Source organism: Paralichthys olivaceus, chromosome 10 (genome assembly GCF_024713975.1).
Source record: "Paralichthys olivaceus isolate ysfri-2021 chromosome 10, ASM2471397v2, whole genome shotgun sequence".
NCBI lineage: Eukaryota > Metazoa > Chordata > Actinopteri > Pleuronectiformes > Paralichthyidae > Paralichthys > Paralichthys olivaceus.
This window is the reverse complement of record NC_091102.1, coordinates 8,889,906-8,912,607: the sequence shown is the minus strand read 5'-3', so window position 1 is coordinate 8,912,607 and position 22,702 is coordinate 8,889,906. Positions and strand designations below refer to the sequence as shown.

Here is a 22,702-nt window from a genome sequence, read left to right as displayed (position 1 = left end):
AGAGCTAAAGATGTTTCAGAACCATGTGTCTTTGCTGTTAAAATCCAAGTTTTATTAGAATACTTCTGAAGCCACACGCTTCTACAAAGGCAATGTTTGGATTTATGTTATTTTAGACTTTGTCTTAAAATGTGTTTCGCTATTTTGTTCTATTTTTAAATTTATAATTAAAGTTTAAAGAGAAGAGAAATTTATTTTCTCCAGGTTCAATTATATTAGAATTAAAATCTGAATCTAAATGTTCAAAACAGAACCTGGCAACAGTGTTCAGCTTTTTTTTTAAGTTTTGTGTGACTCATTTCATTTACTCAAATGTGATCACATGTAATTAATGATACATTTAATGTAAAAGTAATAAATACCTAAATAAATCATGTGAGCTCAGTGCTCAGTGTTTTGACAAACCATCCTGTCTTTATATTGTGTGAGATCAGACAGTGAATTTGAACCCCTGCGTGTTTTCTTAGCTTTTTTTCTCCATTAGTCAGAAGCTATCTGTGCTCCTTCTCTTCTCCTCTCTCATCCTTTTATTGTGAGTCTCCGCAGCGTAATGTGGCCCAGGGGGCTCTGGGTATTGTTCGTGTCCACTCCAGCAGTAAGAGTGACAGTCCTTTGTCCGCACACTGCACAGCACACACTGGACTACACACTGTACGATGGGGACTAGAGACCTAACATCATAGTTTGAGATAAATGGGGCAGGGAATGTTACAAATGTCATGATTAATGTTCAGTATCTTATATTTCTTCATTCAAGACTGTGCACAGGACAGTTCCTTTTTTCATGCGTAGATTAAATTTGCCTACACTCTTGGTTTATAAAAAGAATGTTGATGTCATGATACACCAGGTGTGGGCATCTTGACGGCATGCACTGGTGCTTTTTAAAAAATCAGGTCATTACTTCCTTGCTTCCCATAAACCAGGTTATAGGTCAGGTGGTTATTTCTGTTCATATCATATTTGAATATATACCTTTATGGTTTTTGCGTGCATTGATTATTTTAACACACTGCTTTATTTGTATTAAGTAACTGTTCTGGGAGTTGTGTGAACTTTATCATGAGATGCTGGATTGTTGGTGTTTTTGTCAAAACATGCTCTCCACAGTAAATAATATGTGGAACACTATTCTTGAAATGTTGTTTGTTTAGTGTGCAAAAGTTTCCTCCCACTTTCTCATACTATTATAATGCTATACTATTATAAACATATTGTTGTGTTACATCCAAACTAATTCAGGAGTTTTGACCTTTCAAGCACAGTATCAGCTGAAATTAAGAATGTCTTCAAACTATATTTGATCACGCCGGAAAGGAACACATGATCACCACCTTCCAGAGCTTATGGGGCCTTTTCGGGGCCCGTGGAGGTGTCAGGGTCAGGCAGTTGCCAGCTTTGGCTGATTATTAATCCAACTGGGCAGGTGCTCAAGGCCTGATGTGATTTTAGTTTACAATACTGAAATATTACAAAAGTAACCAAAGTTGTTTTAAAATCTTTAAAAAAAGCTCCATTCACCCGTTGAAAAATTGATAAGCCTGTAAGTAAATAAGCAAAATATTCAAATATTTGAACTTTATATGTTTGGATATAAGACAACGATTTACCAAAAAGTCTATTCTCATTGGGGGTGCACTGGTTCCCTCATCACACTCTCTATAAAGACATATTGGACCAGGATTGGTTTGCAAACCTGTGATGTCACATAATCAATGAATCAAGGTGTCCCTATTGAGAAACTCTCCTGTCTCTGCAAATATACTCAGAAATCAGTTTGCACAGTGAAGCTCAAGGTGAAGTTACTCGCAAAACACATTTGAAAAGGAGCAGATGTTTAAACTCCTCGATGCAAATATCACCTGTTTGGAGGCTAAACTCCTTCCAAAGCACGACCCCTTGTGGTCCACATTTGAAAAAAGAAATCCTCATTTCCTTTGGAGTGCATCGCACCTCCATGCTGCTGCCTTCCTCCTCTCTCTTCTCCTGCAGCTTATCACAATGGCCAGGCTCGTGTGAGGGAGCTGCCTCTCAGAGCAGAACAGCACAGACGCGCCTCAGCACCATCAGCAGCAGCAGCATTTTTACGCACAGCGCGACGGCGACGCACTCACACAGAGACGCACGGCAGGGAATATGACACACATCTGATAAAGAGGTAGGTTTAAAAGAATGAATGCTGTATTTATTACCATCACCAAAAGCCTGGGACGCGACCTCACTTAAGAATTACTGATGAAGTTCAATGCTGTCGTGGAAAAAAAATGATTTCCTTCAAACCAGACGCAGATGCAGCCTTTAGCCCGTGGTCCTCCTAATCCATATATGTGTGGAGATTAACCTTGTTGTTCTGCTTTTGTGTTACGTGCTCTAATGTGTAAATACATAGACAGAACCAGTCTGAATGGAAGCATTGTTCCAGGTGATAGTCGCTTATGCAGCGCGCTGCGGTTAATGGGGATCAGGATGAAACTGAAATGAGATCCATTGTAACCGAAACTGCAGCCGTGAAATAGAGAAGTCACATCACATCCTCTCGCTGGAAACAGACTCGGGAGGAGTCTCGTTGAAATAAAGGGCGTTTCAGAATCCAGGCTGCAGCTGCAGGGTGATGCTGCTGCGCGTCGCCGTCATCCTGCCACATCTGTGTGGGGAGCGCACAGCTGGATGATGAGGTGTGGGCGACACCGGAGCCGCCTCACGCGTCTCCTCCTGCCGCCTCCCCCGAGTGTCCCTCCGAGGCATGAGGCTGCAGCGAGACCGCGCAGCACCTCCAGCCATGTATTATTGAGCAGTGCTGATAGGTCCTGTGTGCAGATGAGAGGCTGATGAGATGAGAGGACACAGAGCAGGAACATGGGAACCCCTGAAACACATGAGTCACCACCCTGGAAGCTATTCCTGCCATGGATGATCAAAAGAAGCTGTTGTTGGCCATGCCTTTTGTCACTGTTCTCTTTATGCTTCCTTGCTGGCAGGGCAGTGTGGGAGAAGTTAAAGGTGAAATGGAGCCGTACCTTTTCATCTCCCTTCAGACTCCAGGGGAGCATTAATAGGATCCTGCATGAGAAGCCTGATGTTGCACAGTAGTAGCAGTGTAGAGTAGTAGTGAGTGTATTTACGGACAATAAAGCACAGCTCTTAAAGCAGGAATGTACTGAAGCGTCTCCTCCTCAAGCCTCCATCACCTCGCTGCCTCTCCCTCTGCTGTACTTTTCCTTAGTTCCACATGAACTGATCAGAGGGGACTAAGTTTGCATTCCAGAGAACTGTGTCAGGTCTTAACTTTCTCCTCTTGACTCCATGGGTGTGTGGGAGTGAGGGAGTGGCCGAGACTGGATCCAGTCACTCAAAGGTCACAGGTTTGCTCCCTGCACATACCGAACAAACGATTGTCGCAGCAAACAATGAGAGGAAACAACACAAGAAGCCTGTTCCTACATTAATCCATGATACTGTTACTAACAGCGGCAAACATTGTGTTTATGTCAGCGACGCAGCCCAGTGGACTTTGTTGTATGTGTGCAGCTACATCCACGCTGTTACCTTCATGTTGGACAATGATGTTTGTTAAACTAAAGCGATCTCTGATCAGTCAGTACACTGGGCATTGCTTGAATAACAACTTGTTTTACTAAGGTTGTATTATTGTAAAACGCTGAATTTAACTGCACAACAGCTGTTAGCAAGGACAACAGGGTCAGCAACACTTGTAATGGATTATCTATGTTGTGTTCTACTCTGGTAGCTGAGGCTACAGCCACTTGTTTCCTACCAGACAAGAGTCATGTGATAGGAGTCGTGATGTCGTGACCGAAACGACCCAATCAGCAGGTGATTGTGAGAGTCTATGTCATCGTTTCCAAACATCTGCATTTCTGCCCGTCCAGACTAAAACCTAGCCCTGGATCTTTCAAAATAAAACAGGGCCAGCAGCATTTCCAAACTTCTCAGTTTTACCAGCTCTGAGTAGTGTGGACGTCGGGCGTATCCATAGCAGAGTTGACAGTACGGACGGAGCCTGATTTAGAGATGTTCAGATATATTTTATCCTTCCTGCCTCTGATATCAGGATTTAGCGTATCAGCCAATACCAGTGCATTTCAAATAATTAATATCTTATATAACATATTCTAACAGCTTTATGCTGCTAACCCTGATGAAAGTGATGGTTGCCCTCATTCTTGTTTGGCCTGGCTCAGGTTAAACCCTTTGAAAACAAATGGGTGAGTGAATGATGCAGAGAATGATGCTGTAGAATTTCTTTTATGATATAGTTTGACAGTCATAACTGTGATAACATTTTAGCTAGCTCTGTCTAACGCTACACTATTGGAAATCACTTCTTCACCACTGTATCACAGCACTATCCAGTGACAGTGTAGTGCAGTGAAGAAGAAATGGTTTTGTTTCATCTGGGTGAAAGACGTGGTATCGGATCAGTACATAGATTTGCGTAGATGCACGATGCACGACCTGGTAGTTCCTTCAGTATCAACAAGTTTATTAGTCAATGAACATAAGATGAATTGGCAAATGTTTTCTTGACATTTATGGACATTGATCGGATGAAACAAGTAATTTAAAGATGCCTCCTTGGGCTCAGTGGACTCTGATGGCCAATTTGTTCTGTCAGCATGAAAATAGTCCTCAGCTGCTGTCATAATATATTATTGAGTTGTATTTATTGTACATTAGATGGTACATTTGTAGCCAGACTTCTTCAGAATTGTAAAACCGCTCTAACACGACAGACGGACAGCTGCTGCATCTGGCAGCTCTTGGCACGACGCCACCTGGGCAGGGCGCTCATGAAAGAGGGAGGGGATGGCATGGTGACTGATGGGTGTAAGGGAGGGCACCGATGCCATGGCAACCAGACCACCAGACTGATCTGTTCCATGCAGTAAAGGTGCGAGCTCTGCATCGCACTATGATGGAATATATCTTGTTCTCTGCCCGGTTTGGAAGCCAAATGTTCCTGCAGCCAGCGGCAGTGCACTAACATCCCACATTCTCAGTTTTCTTAACAATGGATGAGCTGGACCAGCAGGGATTAAAGACCCTGACCCATCAGATGCTGCAGCTCCTCCCATAGAGACTCAAATATTTGAAGCATTAGTGCATTTTATTATTGCTCTTTGAAGTAAAACAAGAAAAAGAATCCATAATTCATGAATCCAATCCCTGAATCGGACCATGTGTACTTACAGTAGCTCCCACTGCGCAGCATCCTCCCTCCGCTAAACACATTAATGAGTGTTTGTTTTACATTAGTGTCACTTTCTGCCCTCGTGCATCTCTTCTCTGTGCAGCCGACCAGAACGGCCCACAGAGATGTGGCTACACGCTTCACCAGAGAAGATTTCCTCTGCACCACAGACTCCCTCACAGAGGACCACTGAATGTACTGGACGGGCCGACCCACAGTGAACGGGGGCAGCCTCACATCTCTGACGCACATTATTATTCCTGCATGCTTTATTCATAGATATCCCTTCGTTTGTAACTGATAGTTGTTCTTACCCCCTGGCAGCGATTTTCCACATGGCCTGGTTCACTATGCCTCTTCATGCTCGTCCTGTGGATGAGTTGCTTCTCTGGGGAGGGGCGGGGGGGGTCATCTTGTCCCACATACCGCTGCCACGCGTTCAGAGTTCAGCACTTGTGGGGTTAACAGCTTTTATTCAAATCATTGGGTTAAGCATTTAACCCAATGATGTGATGGGGAGCCATTGTTTGCTCTTTGTTGCCCTCTCCCCCACTCGCACACACACACACACAAGTGTATTACACAAATTTACCCTCAGCAGGGGTGATTGATTATCGCTGTGAGATGGGGCCTCCTGCCTCCTCTGTTGCTAAGGCAACATCGGACGCTGCAGATGTGGGTTAGACATGAGAGACATGACTGTTCTCTGTCAAAACTCTGGTTTTTGTTTGAAATTTTAATGCGGAGACACCAGCGTGGATACTGTGCGTGCAACGGTCTTGCATGTTGGAGTGCATTATTTATTGACGTCGTTTTCAAAATGATGTTCGTCTGCTTTTAATAGCAGCTGCATCAGAGGAGAATGATGTCATACTTACTCTGAGAGGAAGTGTGCTCTCTGTTGCCACAGCAGCATTTCACACCTGGATTCTTAAAGTCAGATAACACAAATTGTTGCATTTGTATGAGATACAATACTATAGGCAGGGGGGGAGCTATTGTATAGTTTACATGCATTATATGACAATACTTACTGGAAAATCTGCACCAGCCACGTTTTGCTTGATGGAAGGAAAAGAAGAACATTCACACCATCTTAATTAAAATCAGCTTTATTTCAGTGTCGTCTTCTAACCATGATTTCCTCGTGTGGATTCACATCTTAATATCCTGAATGAGCTATTTCAGTGTTTATACGTGCACCATTAGCTGCCGAGATAACAAATAGCCTGTAAACCACAAGGGGAGACTAGCCCACAGTTAGAAATGAGACATGGGCCGGGGGGGCGGTGAGTGGCAGGTGGACGCAGAGTAGATGGAGGTCTAAATGAATGGTCATGCACGATGGAGCACTGGACGTCCTCATTCATCACACAGCATACATTAAGGCCCGGGAAGTGAGTCTGACCTCATAATAACAGGACGGGGAGAAAAGAGGTCGTTCGCATTGTCTAGATATAATAAACCTGAGAATTCATTTGAAAACACAGTTTGATTAATATCTTCATATTTTGAACTGGTGCATAGCTCTACTGAGGACACTGAACATTTCCTTTACAATTAATATAGATAAGTCTGCAATGAAAAACATATGATGGCTGTATTAAATCTGAATCACAAAAAATCAATGCTATCAAGCATATTGTAAAAGTAGGAGTCATTTTGTTTAAAATATGACATTTTGAGACACGTTTCTTTGTTGAAACTGGTTCCACTGGCCTCTGTTTGCTCAGTACAGAATTTTATTTGCAGTATATTTAGCCAGAGCGTCACTTTACTTTTACGAGAAAAAATGGTGCTAAAACGGCAGCATTTAGACACAGTTACACTTAAAAACAGAATAATTTGAAGGTGTCAAGAAGAGAGTTTTACTCACGTTCTGGTCTGAAAGCAGTGTTTCCATATAAAGTGAGTGTTGAGTAGAATGAATAGTTTTGCCAAGTGCAGAACTGACAGGGAGAAAACTGAGGATGATCCACTCAAGGTCCTTTTGATACAGTTTCTTTGGACCCAGCTGGAGCTGTTAGAGAAGTTACACAGAACATGTCGACAAGAATAAACCTGCCCGGTGCAAACATACATCATTGATCATTTTACCAGCAGCCATACAGAGCAACATTGAGTTATAATGAAAATGGCTGATTCCTGGGATATTTTGATAAGTGGTTATTCTGCCTCTACAGAACGATAAGAATCTGAACAATGCTGTAGAGAACCATGTCCCCTGGTACTGGCTGGTGCTCGCCAGTGTATCTAATGCATTATTTGTTAGACGTGCAGGAGCAGGCTTTGAAGCACACCTCTCCCTCTCTCACACCGTCTATCTCTCTATCTCTCAGGTCAATGTGGCTCCTAAAGCGCCTCTCTGGGGTAGCTGTCAGTCGTCGTGGATTCCAGAGGCTCGTCTCTATAGCAACCCATTCCTCCTCCTGAGCGTTGCTGCCAACTCACCCTCTCTGCTGCCACACGACGAGTCTCTCCTCACCTCCCACCCCCACCGGCCAATCGCCCACCGCCTCTGAGACTGCGCTGGAATGGACACCGAGTCGACCCACTCGGGCTACTCGTACTCCAGCCGCTCCGGGCGATCAAACCGACATGGGTATGTTTTCTGTCTGTCTGCCTTTCACCATCCCACTGTCTGCACCCCCGCTCTACCTGTCAACTCCTCTCCCTTTTCTGTTGCTGAATCTCTCAGTAGTTTCACTGGAATGCCTTTGCTGCATTTTTTTTTTTGTGTTTGCCTTCATTTCGGTGCGAGCCACATGTTGGCTCAGGCCAAATAAATGAGATGAGAGACTAAAGAGAGATAGAGCGGGAGAAAGGGAGAGATTGAGACAGACAGAGCTCATGGATTAGGGTCGTCACAGATGAGTGGCTCTAACCTATTTCACTGATCTACTCTGCAAATAAGAGAAACATTTGATTCCTGCTGTTCATCCCTCACTCCCGTGACTCTATATATCCATTGCTCTCTGTTTTCTCCAGCTTTTTTAGTAGGACTGCAACTAATCATCTACATCTGTCCACTATTCAAACTCACAAATTGATATTTCTCATCACGATCCGTTTATTCTCAGAGAAATCAACAAAACTTTTGAAAGATGCCCTGTAGCGTAATAGCAAAGGAAGCGAGAGAAAAAAAACCTGGATCCGCACCAAAGTTTAATCGGTTCTTCCTTGTGTCCCACCCCCCCACAAAATTTCATAGAAATTGGTTGAGTAGTTTTGTTTTTCTGATCTTATGGGTCTATATTGCTGTCGTACCAAACCTTGTGTTGAGTTAGAGTTCATGCAGGTTTGTTTTGCAGGGATCGAAGCCGTGAGCGGCACAAGGCCAGCAGCAGTAAAGACAGCAGCCGCTCAGAGAGATCCGTCGTCATCAACCCCCCCGACACACCATCCCAGGAGTCTCCTGTTCACAACGGAGAGCCGCTGCCTGGAGAACCCACACCTGATGCAGATCACGGAGACGACGGCCAGGTATTGATGCAGCAGCTGGTGAAAGTGCAAACTAGAGGCTGTGTGTGGCATCCTTAGTCTCTGCGGTAATCTCATTCCTTTAGAGTAAATCAGAAGGCCCAGTAATCCAGCTATGAAGTCAGCACCATGACCTTATAAACTCGTCCTCACACAGCTGGCTACCCACTGCCACACAGCCTGACACATATTAACAATGGTGACAAGGGATCATATAGGTCAGAGGATTAGTATCCCTCTTGTATGCCTGGATGGATTTGTACTGACGACACTGTGTTACAGTGCATACGTACATGTGTGTGTGTGAGTGTGTGATACTGGGTATAATTGTCAAGCCTGATAGCTTTGAAGCAAATTTGTAGCAGTCATCCCATAAAGCTGATTCTGCTGAGCTGCGCAAGCAAAGTAGAAACAGGGAAGTGAAACGATGCGATAATGCAGCTCAAAGACAGAGCGGATATTTGACTTAAGTCAACTCAGGAGGGATTAAAGATAGAGTGAGATATTCTTTACCTCTCATTTGTTGGTGAGAGGTAGACGAGAAGATCGATAGTACTCTCCTCACTCTTAGGCTTTAAGATAATCCAACTGTCCTCTGGATGCAGCTTCACATTCTACATACAGATGTTAATCTTCTCATGTGACGTCTGAGCAAGAAAAGCGACGTGGTGTTTCTCAAAATGTCAGCTCTCTCTTCTCAGTGCAGTGGATCAGGGAAGTTGCAATCAAAGTTAAAGAAAGAAGCAAAAAGAGAAACCCAGAGGAAGAAAAAACTAATGATAGATATATTTCTATTGAGAAAACTTTGCCTGAGGCTGCGTTCATCGGGCCTCTCTGACCTACTTCAAATCTACAGTAGAAAGAGCTGTTTATCTGTGTGGACTGTTATGTTGTCTGCAAGAGAACGAGAGAAGAAGTGTCTGAGTACGAGCTGCCACCAAAAGGTGTGCTTCCCCAAACTGTTATAATTTAATGTGATTACACTCTGGACATGTCTTCAGCGACACCTTCGGGGAGGTCTGACCTAGTTTGCCGTCTCTTGCTCGGCATCCCCCGCTGTCTGTGCTGCCACATTCCACGCTGTCATGTGACTGTCAGCTCGCAGCTCACGTCCATTGTCGGCGGTGTAAGGTGATCTGCAGTTATGTTGCCCTCCAGAAATTTTTTTTTTTCCAAATCATCGGCAGCATTATCACTGAAGTCTCCTCCTTGCAGCCAAGTGTTAGGGTTGGATGGCAGAGCTGCGGAAATACTCGCAGGCTCCATTGCAGAGAGACATTCTTACAGAGTGAGATTAGCCGTAGTATCCAGCCAAGCGCCACTTTGGGGAAAGCTGATATGAATAATCCTCCATGTTTACGGTCATGCCTATGACATAAGGATACCCTCTTGGGCCACAGCCTCTGTGCGTGTGTGTGTGTGTGTGTGTGTGTGTGTGTGTGTGTGTGTGTGTGTGTGTGTGGAGCAGGTGCCAAATCTGTTAGTGAGACTGTTCATGCTGCTTTGTGACGCTGTGACTTTGTGCCAGACGGGGCAGCAGCTTCCATGTCCTCACAGTGTTTGCTCCAGCAGCACCAAAGCACAAGCTGACACAAACACATAGCCTATAGTCTCTCTTTGGCCTTTTCTTCCGCTTCTTTCTTCTGCTACCACACCATCAGCCTGTAACCTGATATGAAAACTGGAACGGCACTCGAACATTCCCAGCACTCCTCTTAAAGAGGAAACATAATACGTAACACTTCTTTTTAAAAATGTATAAAAACAACCAGACTTATGTTACATATCTTGTTGACTTGTGTACTTACATTATCCAAAATGTTGTCAACAACGTTCAAATACAGAGAAATCTCCAATTTTATTAAAGGCAATGGGTCATTTCATTAAATTATGTCATATCATCTCTGCTAAAACTTCCTGGGACAAATGACGTTTTTGCATAGTCCTGCTGACAAACAAACAAACTGAGGTAACAATGACCACAACAAAAGAAATGGAGGAAATTATAGAAAACCTATTAAACGGTTTTGTAACACATGCCTTATGTTTCTTTATAAACACACACACATAACACACAGTCTGACAATAATACACTCACTCACACCAGCAGAAAACCAACATGGTAAATGTCATCCTAACCTCCACCCAGGCCGGTGGGGCTTCAAGCCATTGTGTTTTGCATCTGGCAGAATGTTAGCTCTGCAGATGTGTGAGTCTGTGCGAGCGTTGCTAATCAGTCTGTTGTAGCATTGTTGTGCTTTGTGACGGTGGAACAGGCCTCACCATAATCCACATTCACCCTCTCCCAGATGAAAAGACCAAGCTGCCAAGCAAGCAGGCAGCAATCATGTCGCTCTCTTCCCTGAAACGCTTCCCTGTTTCATTCTCCCTCGGTTATTTGCACTTTCTCCTCACTTTTCTGCGGAGATGAGGTCTGATTAGTGTAGCGTAAATCCTGGGGCTTAATCAACTGAGATTGAATGGCTGGTGTATTAGCTCAGTCGGTGTTGACTGACTGTTTGTATAAATGCTGTGGCAGAGAGATAGTGTGGGAGGCTGAATTGCTCTGATTGAGCCTCCAAATAGAGGCTGATGTAGAGTATGAAGTATTAGGCTGCATGTGTTACAGTGAACTGGATGAAAGTAAAGTTGGCATTTATTCAAGACTAAGAGACACTCAGCTCTCAGAATAATAAGATGCTCTTTGCCAGTGAAAAAGACAAGGGTCCAAACAAGTGGTTTTCGAGATGGGGTTTTTAAGATCTACTACTTCACTATTCATCCATTCGTCCATCCATCCGTCTGTCCGTCCATTATCTATGCTGCTTATCATTTGAGGGTCAATCCGAGCTGATAATGGGGGAGAGGTGGGCACACCCTGGACAGGTCTCCAGCGAATCACAGGGCAGACATAGAGAGACACAATCGTTCACATTTAGATCGTAGAGTCCTAAAATCTGCATGTTTTTGGTCTGTGGGAGGGAGCAGGACATGGAGAACATGAAAATCTCCACTCAGCTGCTTGGTAAGACTCACTGTTTAACACATTGCATCTCTTTTCTTCAAAAACCAAAGTGTTAAAATGACTTTGTGTTTTTATGGGTGGTTTTGTGTGGGAGGTTTTCTTGGCTGCGAGGCTCCAGACTCCAGGAGCCGCTGCTGGTTGTCTGGCAACTAAACTTACCAGACTTGGTTTTAGCCTCATGTTGAACTGACGGATACAGGATGAGACAATCTACTCAGCTTCTAGACCTGAAAACCTCCAATTGATCCTTTAAATCACTTGATGATCACAGAAGAACACACAACAGGTTTAATTGCCACAGACTCAGCAGAGAAACCAGACAGCCTGTGTCGCTCCTCACCAGATGTTAGATGTTTGCCATGAGGCAGAGTTTTAGAGTTTGCAGACTGAAAGAGGAGGAAGATGAGGAGGTTGTCATTATTCTTTTATATAGTTTTAGTGTGGTGGTCCTCCCTGTGTCTGCTTGGGTTTACTGCCGGCCTCCTTGGTGCAGTGGCAGAGAGAGCTCAAATCAAGAAAACACATGCAAATAGAAAAAACACATGAAAGTTAAGAAAACAACTTGAAGTTATTGAAGTCGTCAGTGTTTCTGTATTTGCATGTGTGGTGGACACATGCAAATACACTGCCCTTACAGGATGAGCTGTATAGATAACAAATGAATGGATGGATTTTTATTATATTATACTTTGTGATATTAATAATTTGATCTAAGAACAAAAAGTAAAGGGACCTTTTTTTGCCTCCAGTTTCCCCCATGACCCTCAAAAGGATAAGCAGTATAGATAATGGACAAAAAAATCTGGTTAGCTGGTTTTTTATTCTATTCTGCCTCTATTGAAGTGGGATCATGTGATGGTTCCCAGATCCTGCTGCAAAGGTTGGGAACGAGTTAAAGAGAGTTCGTTTGGGAAAGAAAAGGAATCAAAGAGGAGACGTGTGAGCTGAATAAAAATTAGACTTAACGGAGCTGACGTTACACTTACATGTCTGACCTCTGGCTTCATGCACTACTCTGGCAGCCACATATATACCCCCCACTTTCCTCCTCACCACCACTGTCCCCCTCTCTCACTTCTCCTCATCTCATGCTCATTCATCTTCCGGCTCCTGTTAGCATCTGCTCCTGCAGAGTGGCTCAGTTAATTGGCTGTGGACGGCAGAATCCATCGTTATGTTGCTGATTGGAAATATGCAAATTGTAAAATAGCACAGTTTACAGTGGGAGGAGAGAAGTAATGTTACTGTTCCCGGTTCATCTGAGGCTTCACAGACTTTCTTGACGTGCTTGGTGTATATGTGTGCACATGTGTGTGATGCCATAGAGGCCCATGTGTTCAGCCTGTCATTTGTCCATCTTTCATCCCTCTCCCTGCAGCTGCTGCTCCTGTCAGTGGTTGCGGTTGTAGATACAGTACAATACAGTGACAATGGACGACTAATTATATGAATTAATGACAGACACACAAAATAAACGTCTCCTGGGAACAGACATGTCGTTAATTTATTCTGTGTTTTCTGTGTTAGAAAAGATGTATGCTTAAAATGACCCTGAACAAAAAAGGGACTCCAATTTGCAGTGATGGGCCTGGAAAGCTTCATCTGCTTTTGTTTATGTGATTCAGTGTTTGTGTGTATGTGTGTGTGTGTGTGTGTGTGTATTTTTTACCTATGTCAGCGTGTGCAGCTTCCTGCCATAGTGAGCATTACTGCACATCTCATCCTGTCAACCTACATTACTTCAATGGGACTTTGAAGGCTCCGTATAATGAGATGAACCTCCAAGAAAATCCAACGTCTCTAAATAGCACGATGAATGTTCTGTGTGCACCTTTTCTCCTCATGCAAAGGAGGAGGAAAATAGGAACATTGAAGCATTGTTATCTGTCGGACTCCATTTGTGAGTTGATTTGCTATTTTCTTGAGAATTGTTCTTGTTACCTCTGCCAAGAAGGTTATGTTTTCGCCCCTGTCTGTCTGTTTGTTTTGTTGGTTTATCTGTTTGTCAGCATGATTGTGTAAAAACTACAGAACAGATTTCCACAAAACTATTTAAAAGGATGGGACATGGGCCAAGAACCCAGAGAGTCTTGGTGCAGTTTTGGACAAAGGGGAAGATTTATCACTTGCTCTAACATTGAGTTTTTCTTTTTTTAGCCTTGTCCTGGGGAATAATATATTGATCTTTGATCTTGATGAGAAAAATCTGGCATATACAGGAAATTGATATCTTCAATTTAGTAAAGCCTGATTGAATTTAAGGGGGTCTGTTGGGCCTTGTACGTTTTCCAAGAAGGTTATTTTTTCACCTCTCTTGGTTTACACAAAAAGGCTCCCCAGATTTCCAGGAAACTTGCTGGAAGGATGCAGCATGTGTCAGGGAGGAAGCAATTCAATTTTGGTGCAGATCCAAAAACGATTGATGGAGACTGACAAAAGAAACCAGGCACATACGGAGAAATGATATCTGTGAGTGTGTGCAATTTGGTGCAGCCTGATTGAATTGAAGGGAAATGTTGGGCCTTGGGGAAGCTACGTTATCAATTGAGTGCTATTGTAGTTCTGGAGGAGTTTTATCAGCCCAGGTTTGGAGATAAACACAAAACCACACATTCCCTTCATCTTTCTCTCGATTTCCCCTTTCAGGATGATAACTGGGGAGAAACCACCACTGCCGTGACAGGCACCTCAGAGCTGAGCCTGTCCCAGGAGGAAGTGGTCGGCCTAGGGAAGGGGATACAGGACCGGACCCAGGGCTTGCGTCGCTACTTTCCTCTCGTTGTGGGCTTGTGTGTGGGGCTGCTGGTGGTGGCCACGCCCCTGGTCTTCCTGCTCCTTCCGGTCGTAATGTGGCCTGATAGACTGCAGGCCTGCGGTGCGGCCTGCGAGGGCCTCTTCCTCTCCATCTCCTTCAAGCTCCTCATCCTCATGGTGGCCATATGGGCCTTGTTTCTCCGACCGGGCCGCGCCAGCCTGCCCAGAGTGTGCGTGTACCGTGCCTTCCTCACCACACTCACACTTCTGCTCACCATGTCTTATTGGCTCTTCTACGGGGTCCGGATCCTCGATGCACAGGTGGGTTAGAGAGTGTGCAATCAGAGCATCACAAGTATTTTTAATGTCTTTTAAGATTGCATGTACTCACCGTCAGATTTTACAAAATATATCTTTAATATTGCTGCCACTGTATCAAAGTGATTATCTGGTAATAATGATTTTCTTTCTTTCTGGGACAACTTTATGATGTATTTGTTTTGCCAAAGAAATCATTAATTACTCATTTATTAAGCTAAGTGAATAGATTTTACACAAAACTTTACTGTAACTATAGCAAAATCATATTTTTTATTCTATATAAGTGTGTGTATATATATATATATATATATATATATATATATATATATATATATATATATAATAGTTCTCACGTTGCGTTTCTTTTAAGTTTATTTCTACAATGCTATCTTTTGTTTGTATGATATATTATAATTGTGTTTTGTTTGATTCAGATTTTATTAAATATTTCACAAATCAGCTCTACTTCGTTTGCTGCCCATCCCACACACACACACACACACACACACACGACTGTTTTGAAAACTGATCTTTTCATTATGTGCTGTGGTCTAAGCAGGACGAGGACTACCACGGCATCGTCCAGTTCGCCGTGTCCCTCGTGGACTCCCAGCTGTTTGTCCACTACCTGGCCGTGGTGCTGCTGGAGCTCCGTCAGCTGCAGCCCTGCTACAGCGTGTGCGTCATCCGGTCCACGGACGGAGAGTCACGTCACTACAACATAGGACAGCTCAGGTTTGTGAGCTCGTTTGCTGTTATTACCTCCTCGTGCTTGTTTCTAATGAAAGAGAGGTGGAAAAAAGAATCCTCAATTTTACACATGACCATGACCTTTCTGTAGAGATCCAGACAGTTATACTTGGTCACTTTCATCACTCTCCACCATGTTGACGTTTGTGTGTAATTGGAGGCCACAGGGACGACCGGCACAGGCGGTAATTGAGTTACTTATCAGTCTCCTTGTCTAGTTCGCTCAAGGTGGGTCATTATGTGAGTCGTGGGGGAGGGAAGAGAAATTGACAGACACAGGCACTCGTCCTCTCGCTGTCTTACTTTATTTCTGCTCCGGACAAGTGTCTGTCTGACTACGACATGACAAGGAGTAGTTAGATAAGGTTCGCTTGATGTGGCTAAAAACAATATTTACAGTTTTCTTCTGGGCACAGTTTGAATTTGCAGGAGGATAAACAGGGAGTGGAGACCTGTTTATGGAGCAGGACACAGGAACAGATCAAAATACACATTATACTCACAGCTTGGGGAACTGCAGTCACAGACGTCATGGACATTGTGATGAACTTCAACCTGAGTTTTCCAGACCACTGTCGCCACCTCCAACATAACACACCCACATCTCCCAGTAAAACTGAAGGAGAATGGGTGGAATCTAAAAGACAGTAGCTGTGTCTCAAAATAATCAATAAAAACATTTTTTTTAGTGAGTTGAATGTCATTATTTAGTTTCATATATGAGTTAACCATCATGTAAATCATATTCGAACAGTCTCTGAGTTTTCACTTGTCCCTCTCTCGTCTTCCGCAGTGTTCAAAGGGCCGCTCTGTCCATTCTGGAGTATTACTACAGAGACTTTCCACTTCATAACCCAGCGCTTCTGTCTGCCTCGAAGCACCGGGCCGCCAAACACCTGGCCGGGTTAAAGGTCTACAACGTGGACGGTAAGTCTCCTCATCTTCATTCCCTCTAGTATCACATATATGTATGTATATATATATATATATATATATATATATATATATATATATATATATACATACATATATATACATACATTCACTAGTCACTAGTCTAAAGAATAGTCTCATGCAAGTTAGTTTTGCAAAACTAATGACTGACTTAGTTTTACCGACACAGTTCGTCACCAAACCCACAGCCTAACTCAGAACTAAAAGCTGTGTTTCCATGGTAACAGTCAGTGACACCTGCTAAGCAGTGTTTCCATGGCAATAATCGGCAACGCCTGCTGACATGTGGCACCGGATGGAAAAAAGGAAATATGGTTTATAATTGTATGATGTGTTGTCAACAGAGCCGTGAGAGGAGAAAAGTTTTTACTGAGCGCAGTGATATGATGTAAATAAACAGCAGTGACTGTTTTTGTTACACTCACTGAATTTTTAAATTTGAAAATTGTTTATTGAAGTGAAAGAAGTGGTTTGATGCAGCTGCTCTGCACGTCTCCTTTTTTACCCAGAATTCATGGCAAATTAGTCCTACCTATGATAATAAAGAACTTACAATGGGCATTTGCTGCTCTTCATGGGAAACAAGGGAAACAGTAAAACAATGACATTGGTTCAAGATTTTGGATCCAGACGGAGCAAGTTCTGCTTTTACTTGTTTCCTAAAAATAATTATTTCTTTATTCTCTTAATATTATATATTTTTCCCTATTAAACGACAACATTATTCTCTCTAATATCACATTATTCTGAAAATGTGTGATTTTCTTGGTCCTAACACTCCTTACAACTCAGAACTAGACAACTTTGTGGCAGCTTTGTTGAATTTAGACATCTACGTATATGTTGATTTGCTAATATTAGTAGTTATAGTAGTTTGCTCGTAGCCATTGTCAGAGTCTGTCTTTGTGAATCCAGCTTCTTGTTTACTATGTCTTCTGCTCCTCCTTTTTTTTTTCTACCTCTTCCGCGAGCAGCTTTTAAAAACAAACTGAGAACGTACCTTTTGGACAGTAAGTACAGATAAATGTCCTCAATGGCTCCACACAGCACTTTATCACAGGAAGCTGCTAATTTCACGGTTGGGTCGGCTCCATATTTACAGCGCTCTAAAGCCTCTGTCCCTGACACAATGTATATATTGCATCTGCAGAAAGCACTCACGCACTCCTACAGTGGCTTTGCCTCCCCGCACCCACAGATCCTGCAATGCCACATATTGCATCCTGTCCACAGTTAAAAGGGTTCCTCCACTCACCTCCCATCAATCCCCCACCTCACACAGCACTGTGGATTTACAGCAGGGGTGCAGTATGGGATATGATGTCCTCACAGCACCGCCTATCCCAACCCGTTCCCGATCAAAGAGCAGCGGAGAAGCCTCTGGAGGGTTGTGGAATTTCAAGCCTTAAATAATTCATCAGAGAAACGCTCATTTCTCACATACTCCCACATCTCTCCTTCAGCCCTACTCGCTCCTGCTTTTCCTTTTTCCCCCCTCTGTCTGAATTTCATTTTTCACTCACTTCAGCCCCACCCACCCCCTTCTCTCTTTCATTCATGGATGTTCATTCTAATTGCATAATAAGTAGGCCAGGAAGTTAAAGAATTTACAATTCACTCCTATTTTCAGTGGAACATTTAATCTGATGACATTCTTTTCCACAGTTTATACGACGACGGTTTTCATCCATGTTTTACTACGAGGCTCGATGTCTCCTCTCACCTGCACACGCGCACATATGCAGATTATATTATTAATGATTTATATCCTTAACTGACCTGCAGCGTTTACTCTCTGTAGCCTCCTCCGAACGGAGCTTCATGAATATGGACCAGATCACACTCCCCCCGCAATGAAACCCCAGGAACTGTAATAAACTGCTGTACAGGCTCCATTAGCTTTATGGGTTTGTCACACAAATCAGTAAATTCACAGATCAGACAAGAACTGCGTTCTTTGTAGTGTAAAAGGATGAATATCTCATCCACCCCACCCCCAACACGCCCAAATGAAAAGCCTCCTGCTTGATCCTGTCTGCGGAGAAATGCAGAGCCTTCCAGTGGAAATTGCTTCTTTTCCTCTGCACTATAATTAACATTCACTGAGGCTGAGACGCATGATCTGGCAGGTTGGCCCAGATAAGTTTTGAAGATTAACGCACAGACCCTTCAAATCGTCCTCAAAAGTCTTTGGAGTAAGACCTCAGTTCTCCTCCAATGCGACCATTTCTATTCTCCGATTCAAACCAACCCATTCATCACAGTCTGGTTGGGTCAGGGACCACTTCCTCCCAACCCTGGACGAATTTAACCAATTTGCCTCCATCCTCTCATTTTGGTGCAGCCCCAGGAAACGCAGCAGGGGCTCAGGCTGCTAATGGGAATCAGTCACGGGCCATGGTAACAGCTGCCGCCAAACGCAAAGACAGCGCCCACAATGAGCTGTACTACGAGGAGGCTGACTATGAGAGAAGAGTCCGCAAACGTAAAGCCAGGTGAGTCACGAGAAATGACATCATGTCTCATGGTGATGTAGCGATCTCGAGACTCTTGCAGACATGCAGCTCAGGACAAACTATAAGTGTGATCGCAATTTGTACAGCAAATCTGTAACTCAGCATGATAGAGAGACTTATGGCAACATCCACACTGCCCCGTTGTTATTTGCCTTATATGCCTTATATATTGCAGTTTGGAGGCTTTAATCTAACTGCAGCAGCCGCAGGTTCGATTCCAAACCCAGGCCTCTGCTGCATGTCTTCCCTGCTCTCGTTTTTCATATGACACTTGCTCATTAAAGGTCATGTCGTAAATTGATTTTTCTGTCTATATTTAAAATTTTCATTTGTGCTCATATTTATTTAAATACAAATATTCAGCAAGAATATTTGTATTTAACATTCCATGTTTTTGCACTATGGGATTTTACAATATAGGCTGCAGAGTTCACTATGTAATATACACATGATGAGAATTTATTCAGGGCTTTAGATGAGAGCAGCAGGGGCAACTGTCACATCATGGCTGAATATAAAGCTCTAAGGAATATTTATAGACGGATGCAGAAGCCATTACTTTGACAGATGATGGGCAAAGCCAGTATTATTCTGAGTCCCATATCATGTGGTGCACATGCGTTGCTTATTGAACAGTATGGATTAAGAACAGTAACCTTGAGAGCTGACACTAAGCTGCTTTGTCAGGCTGGTGGTGGCCGTGGAAGAGGCCTTCACTCATGTGCGGCGCATGAAGAAAGAGGATGAGCGAGCAGCCCCCTCGGACATCATGGACGTACGAGAGGCGGCTCTGGCCATATTTCCCTCCATGGCCCGTGCCCTGCAGAAGTACCTCCGCACCACCAGGAGGCAGCACTGCCACAGCATGGAGAGCATCCAGAAGCACCTTGCTTTCTGCCTTGTGAACAACATGAGCCCTAAGGTCAGCTTGGATTTTAAAGTTTCTCGTCTTGGTCTAATTAGTGTTTTTGAAGAGCTGATACATCGACTGTATATGAAGATGGACAACTCATCTCCACGTCTCCCTGTTGTACAGAAATGGAGCCAGAATATATGGGATACGAATGCTGCCATCTTGTGCATTTGACGTATCAAAAATACTTGTTGAATGTCGTCTCACTGTCTGTCTCTGTGTGTGTCAGGCCTTCCTGGAGGCCTACCTGGCCCCTGGTCCCACTCTGCAGTACGGCCCTGAGCGCTGGATGGCAGATCAGTGGACTTTGATCAGCGAGGCGTCCGTCACCAGTGGCATCAAGGAGGGGACAGAATTCCTCCTGAGGTGTCTCGACTTCAGCTTGGCCATCACCATCAAGAGCATCCCTTACATCCGAATCACTGAGGAGTACATCGACCCCAAGTCCCACAAGTTTATACTGCTGCTCCAATCAGAAACCTCAGTTTAACAGAGCCGCTGAGTGCTGGACCTGGTACCACGATCTGACTGAATTTTTCAAAAAAAAGCATTTTGTACTAGTTTTTTTGTACTTTGTTCGTGTTATTTCCTCTTATAGAAAATCTGAGTGTCCTTGTTGATGTCCTGGGAGACTTAGAAGACAATAAAAGACAGACAACAGGAGGGAGTATGATTGGATTTCTCTATCGTGACTTTTGCAGAACACAGTTCAGGTATTCCTCTATGCACTTCAGATGACCCTCCACTTTACTCCCATGTGCCAGTGTGTGCCTGCGTGGGAGAGTTTTAGGAGGGGTGTGTGATTTAGGATGCAAAAGTCTGTGTGTCGAGCATGTGTGAGTGAGTGTGTGTGTGTTGGGTATATTCTACACCTGGGGTCTGTCTTCTTAGCCTGTCTCCCCTTTTTCTTTCTAGCGTTACGTAGTGACCAGAATATTTGATCTGTAAACTGAACCCTTTTCACCAAAACTGCCCTTTTTCTGTCTTAGCGATGACTATTTATCCGTCCTGTATCACAGACTTATGTACAGTATTTATATGTGAATATACCGTATCTTCAATTTTATATGAAAATCGTGCTCGGTTTGAAGGATTTCTTTTTATTACCTTGTCAAAGATTTTTTTTTACCTTGTCTGTCTGCACTGTTTGTGGAGATAAACTGGACTGTAAATAGCTGGAGACACGTTTTGTTAATGCTGGACAAAGAAAAAAAACGCAGTTGAGCTGAAAACGCAGCGGTCTTGCCAAAAGATGAAGAAACACATGTGACTTGTCATTATGTTTTGTACAGTTAAGTGTGTGCAGTGTACACTGATCAGAGGGACAGAGATGAGTTTCAAGTCATTTAGATTTTTATATCTGCGCTTGTGATGTTTCATTTCTGAACATTTTCCCCTGATGTGGATCTAGGAGGAGTGTCGTGTCATTTCCTCTCTGTACTATAACAGTCAAGTGAAACGCACTCATCCCTGAGGTTCTGACAATGTATTAAAAATACGAATAGTTATTAAACACAGATCTCAAGAGGCGTTTTGAAACATTGGACTTTCTCCCTGAAATAAATATATCCCTATCTAAAATTAATGGACTCTTAACTCATGCTGGCAAGTGTTTAAACATGTGTTAAGATTTTATAAATTAGTAATTAGTGTCAGTATTTCTGCTCAGTAGTCTGTGTGTAGACACTGCTGCCCCCTATCTGCCACTGCTGGAACATGAACTGTTACTAATTTCTCTGAATATTGGCTCTGTACTTTTAGATCTTCTGTGTGTGGGAGGCATGTTGTGTTGTAAATTTATATTTACACAATTGTTGTGTGGTTTTGTTTTAGGGATGTGTTGTAAATACTTATCGACTACACGTGCCTCAGTTTTACATATCTAGGAGCTGAACAGTGTGTGTGTGCGTGTGTGTACGCGAGCGTGCGTGCGTGCAGCTGACACGTCCCTGTCTTCTTTTATACAACAGAAAATGTCAAATCATAGCAGTTGTGTCAAAGTCACATTTGTTAAAAAAGGAAAAAATAAAAGAATATTTGTATTGACCTTTTCAAGGTATTTGATCATTGTATTTTTAATTGATGTGATGGATCAGTACCAAGAACACTAGTTTTTTAGTTTTTTAGTGGCTTTCAGAGTTTCACTGTTTAAAACTACAGCATTTGCAGTAGGTCTGTGATGATCTCTAATACTAATACTTCGATTCTGCTGTAATGCTGCAGAGGAGTCTAAATACACATAGGCCTTTACTTATACTTATTTGTTATTGGACTGGTTATGTAATAATAGGACATTTATCTACCTCTGCAATGAGGTTATGATGTTTTCATCCCTATCACGCTTGTTTGTTTGTAACAAGGTTACTTCAAATATTCTATAAAACACTGAAAGGATCAAGGGGCAGATATATTATAGAATTTTTTAATTCACTTTTTTAACATTGTGAGATTCACCAATTTCCCATGGATCATTTTGCCTGAACAATATCAGGAACTAATATCTGTGAGTGGGTGGAAATTGGGGCAGCATGGGTAAAGGGGACTCTTGGCGGCTTTACGTGCTCTTGGTTGGTAATGATAAATACTTTGATAGTGTACTTCTGCAAGGAGTTAACTACATAAGGGCGATATTGATTTGTTATTGCACTGGTCACTTAGGTATCGGACTTTACTTTTATTTTTTTATATTTTATTCTGTTGGGTTGTGGTGAGAGGTGAGTTTTCTCATATATTATTATTAGTAGTAGTACAACTTATTGTATCTGTGAATAGTGATT

At 43.1% G+C, this 22,702-nt stretch overlaps 1 protein-coding gene across 2 annotated transcripts; it reads left to right on the top strand.

Moving 5' to 3' along the window:
• The first annotated feature begins 1,786 nt into the window (after positions 1 to 1,786).
• LOC109631158 (vang-like protein 1) lies at positions 1,787 to 21,980 on the top strand. Of its 2 annotated transcripts, XM_069533388.1 has the most exons (10): positions 1,787 to 2,158; positions 7,552 to 7,814; positions 8,524 to 8,695; positions 14,364 to 14,792; positions 15,352 to 15,527; positions 16,336 to 16,469; positions 17,471 to 17,506; positions 18,841 to 18,991; positions 19,700 to 19,934; positions 20,155 to 21,980. In XM_069533388.1, the coding sequence occupies exons 2-10, from the start codon at positions 7,747 to 7,749 to the stop codon at positions 20,413 to 20,415; spliced, it is 1,662 nt and encodes a 553-aa protein (XP_069389489.1). In that variant the 5' UTR covers positions 1,787 to 2,158; positions 7,552 to 7,746; the 3' UTR covers positions 20,416 to 21,980. The 2 variants fall into 2 exon arrangements, with proteins under 2 accessions (XP_069389489.1, XP_069389490.1); XM_069533389.1 differs by lacking the exon at positions 17,471 to 17,506 and having other exon boundaries at positions 1,799 to 2,158.
• The last annotated feature ends 722 nt before the right edge of the window (positions 21,981 to 22,702 follow it).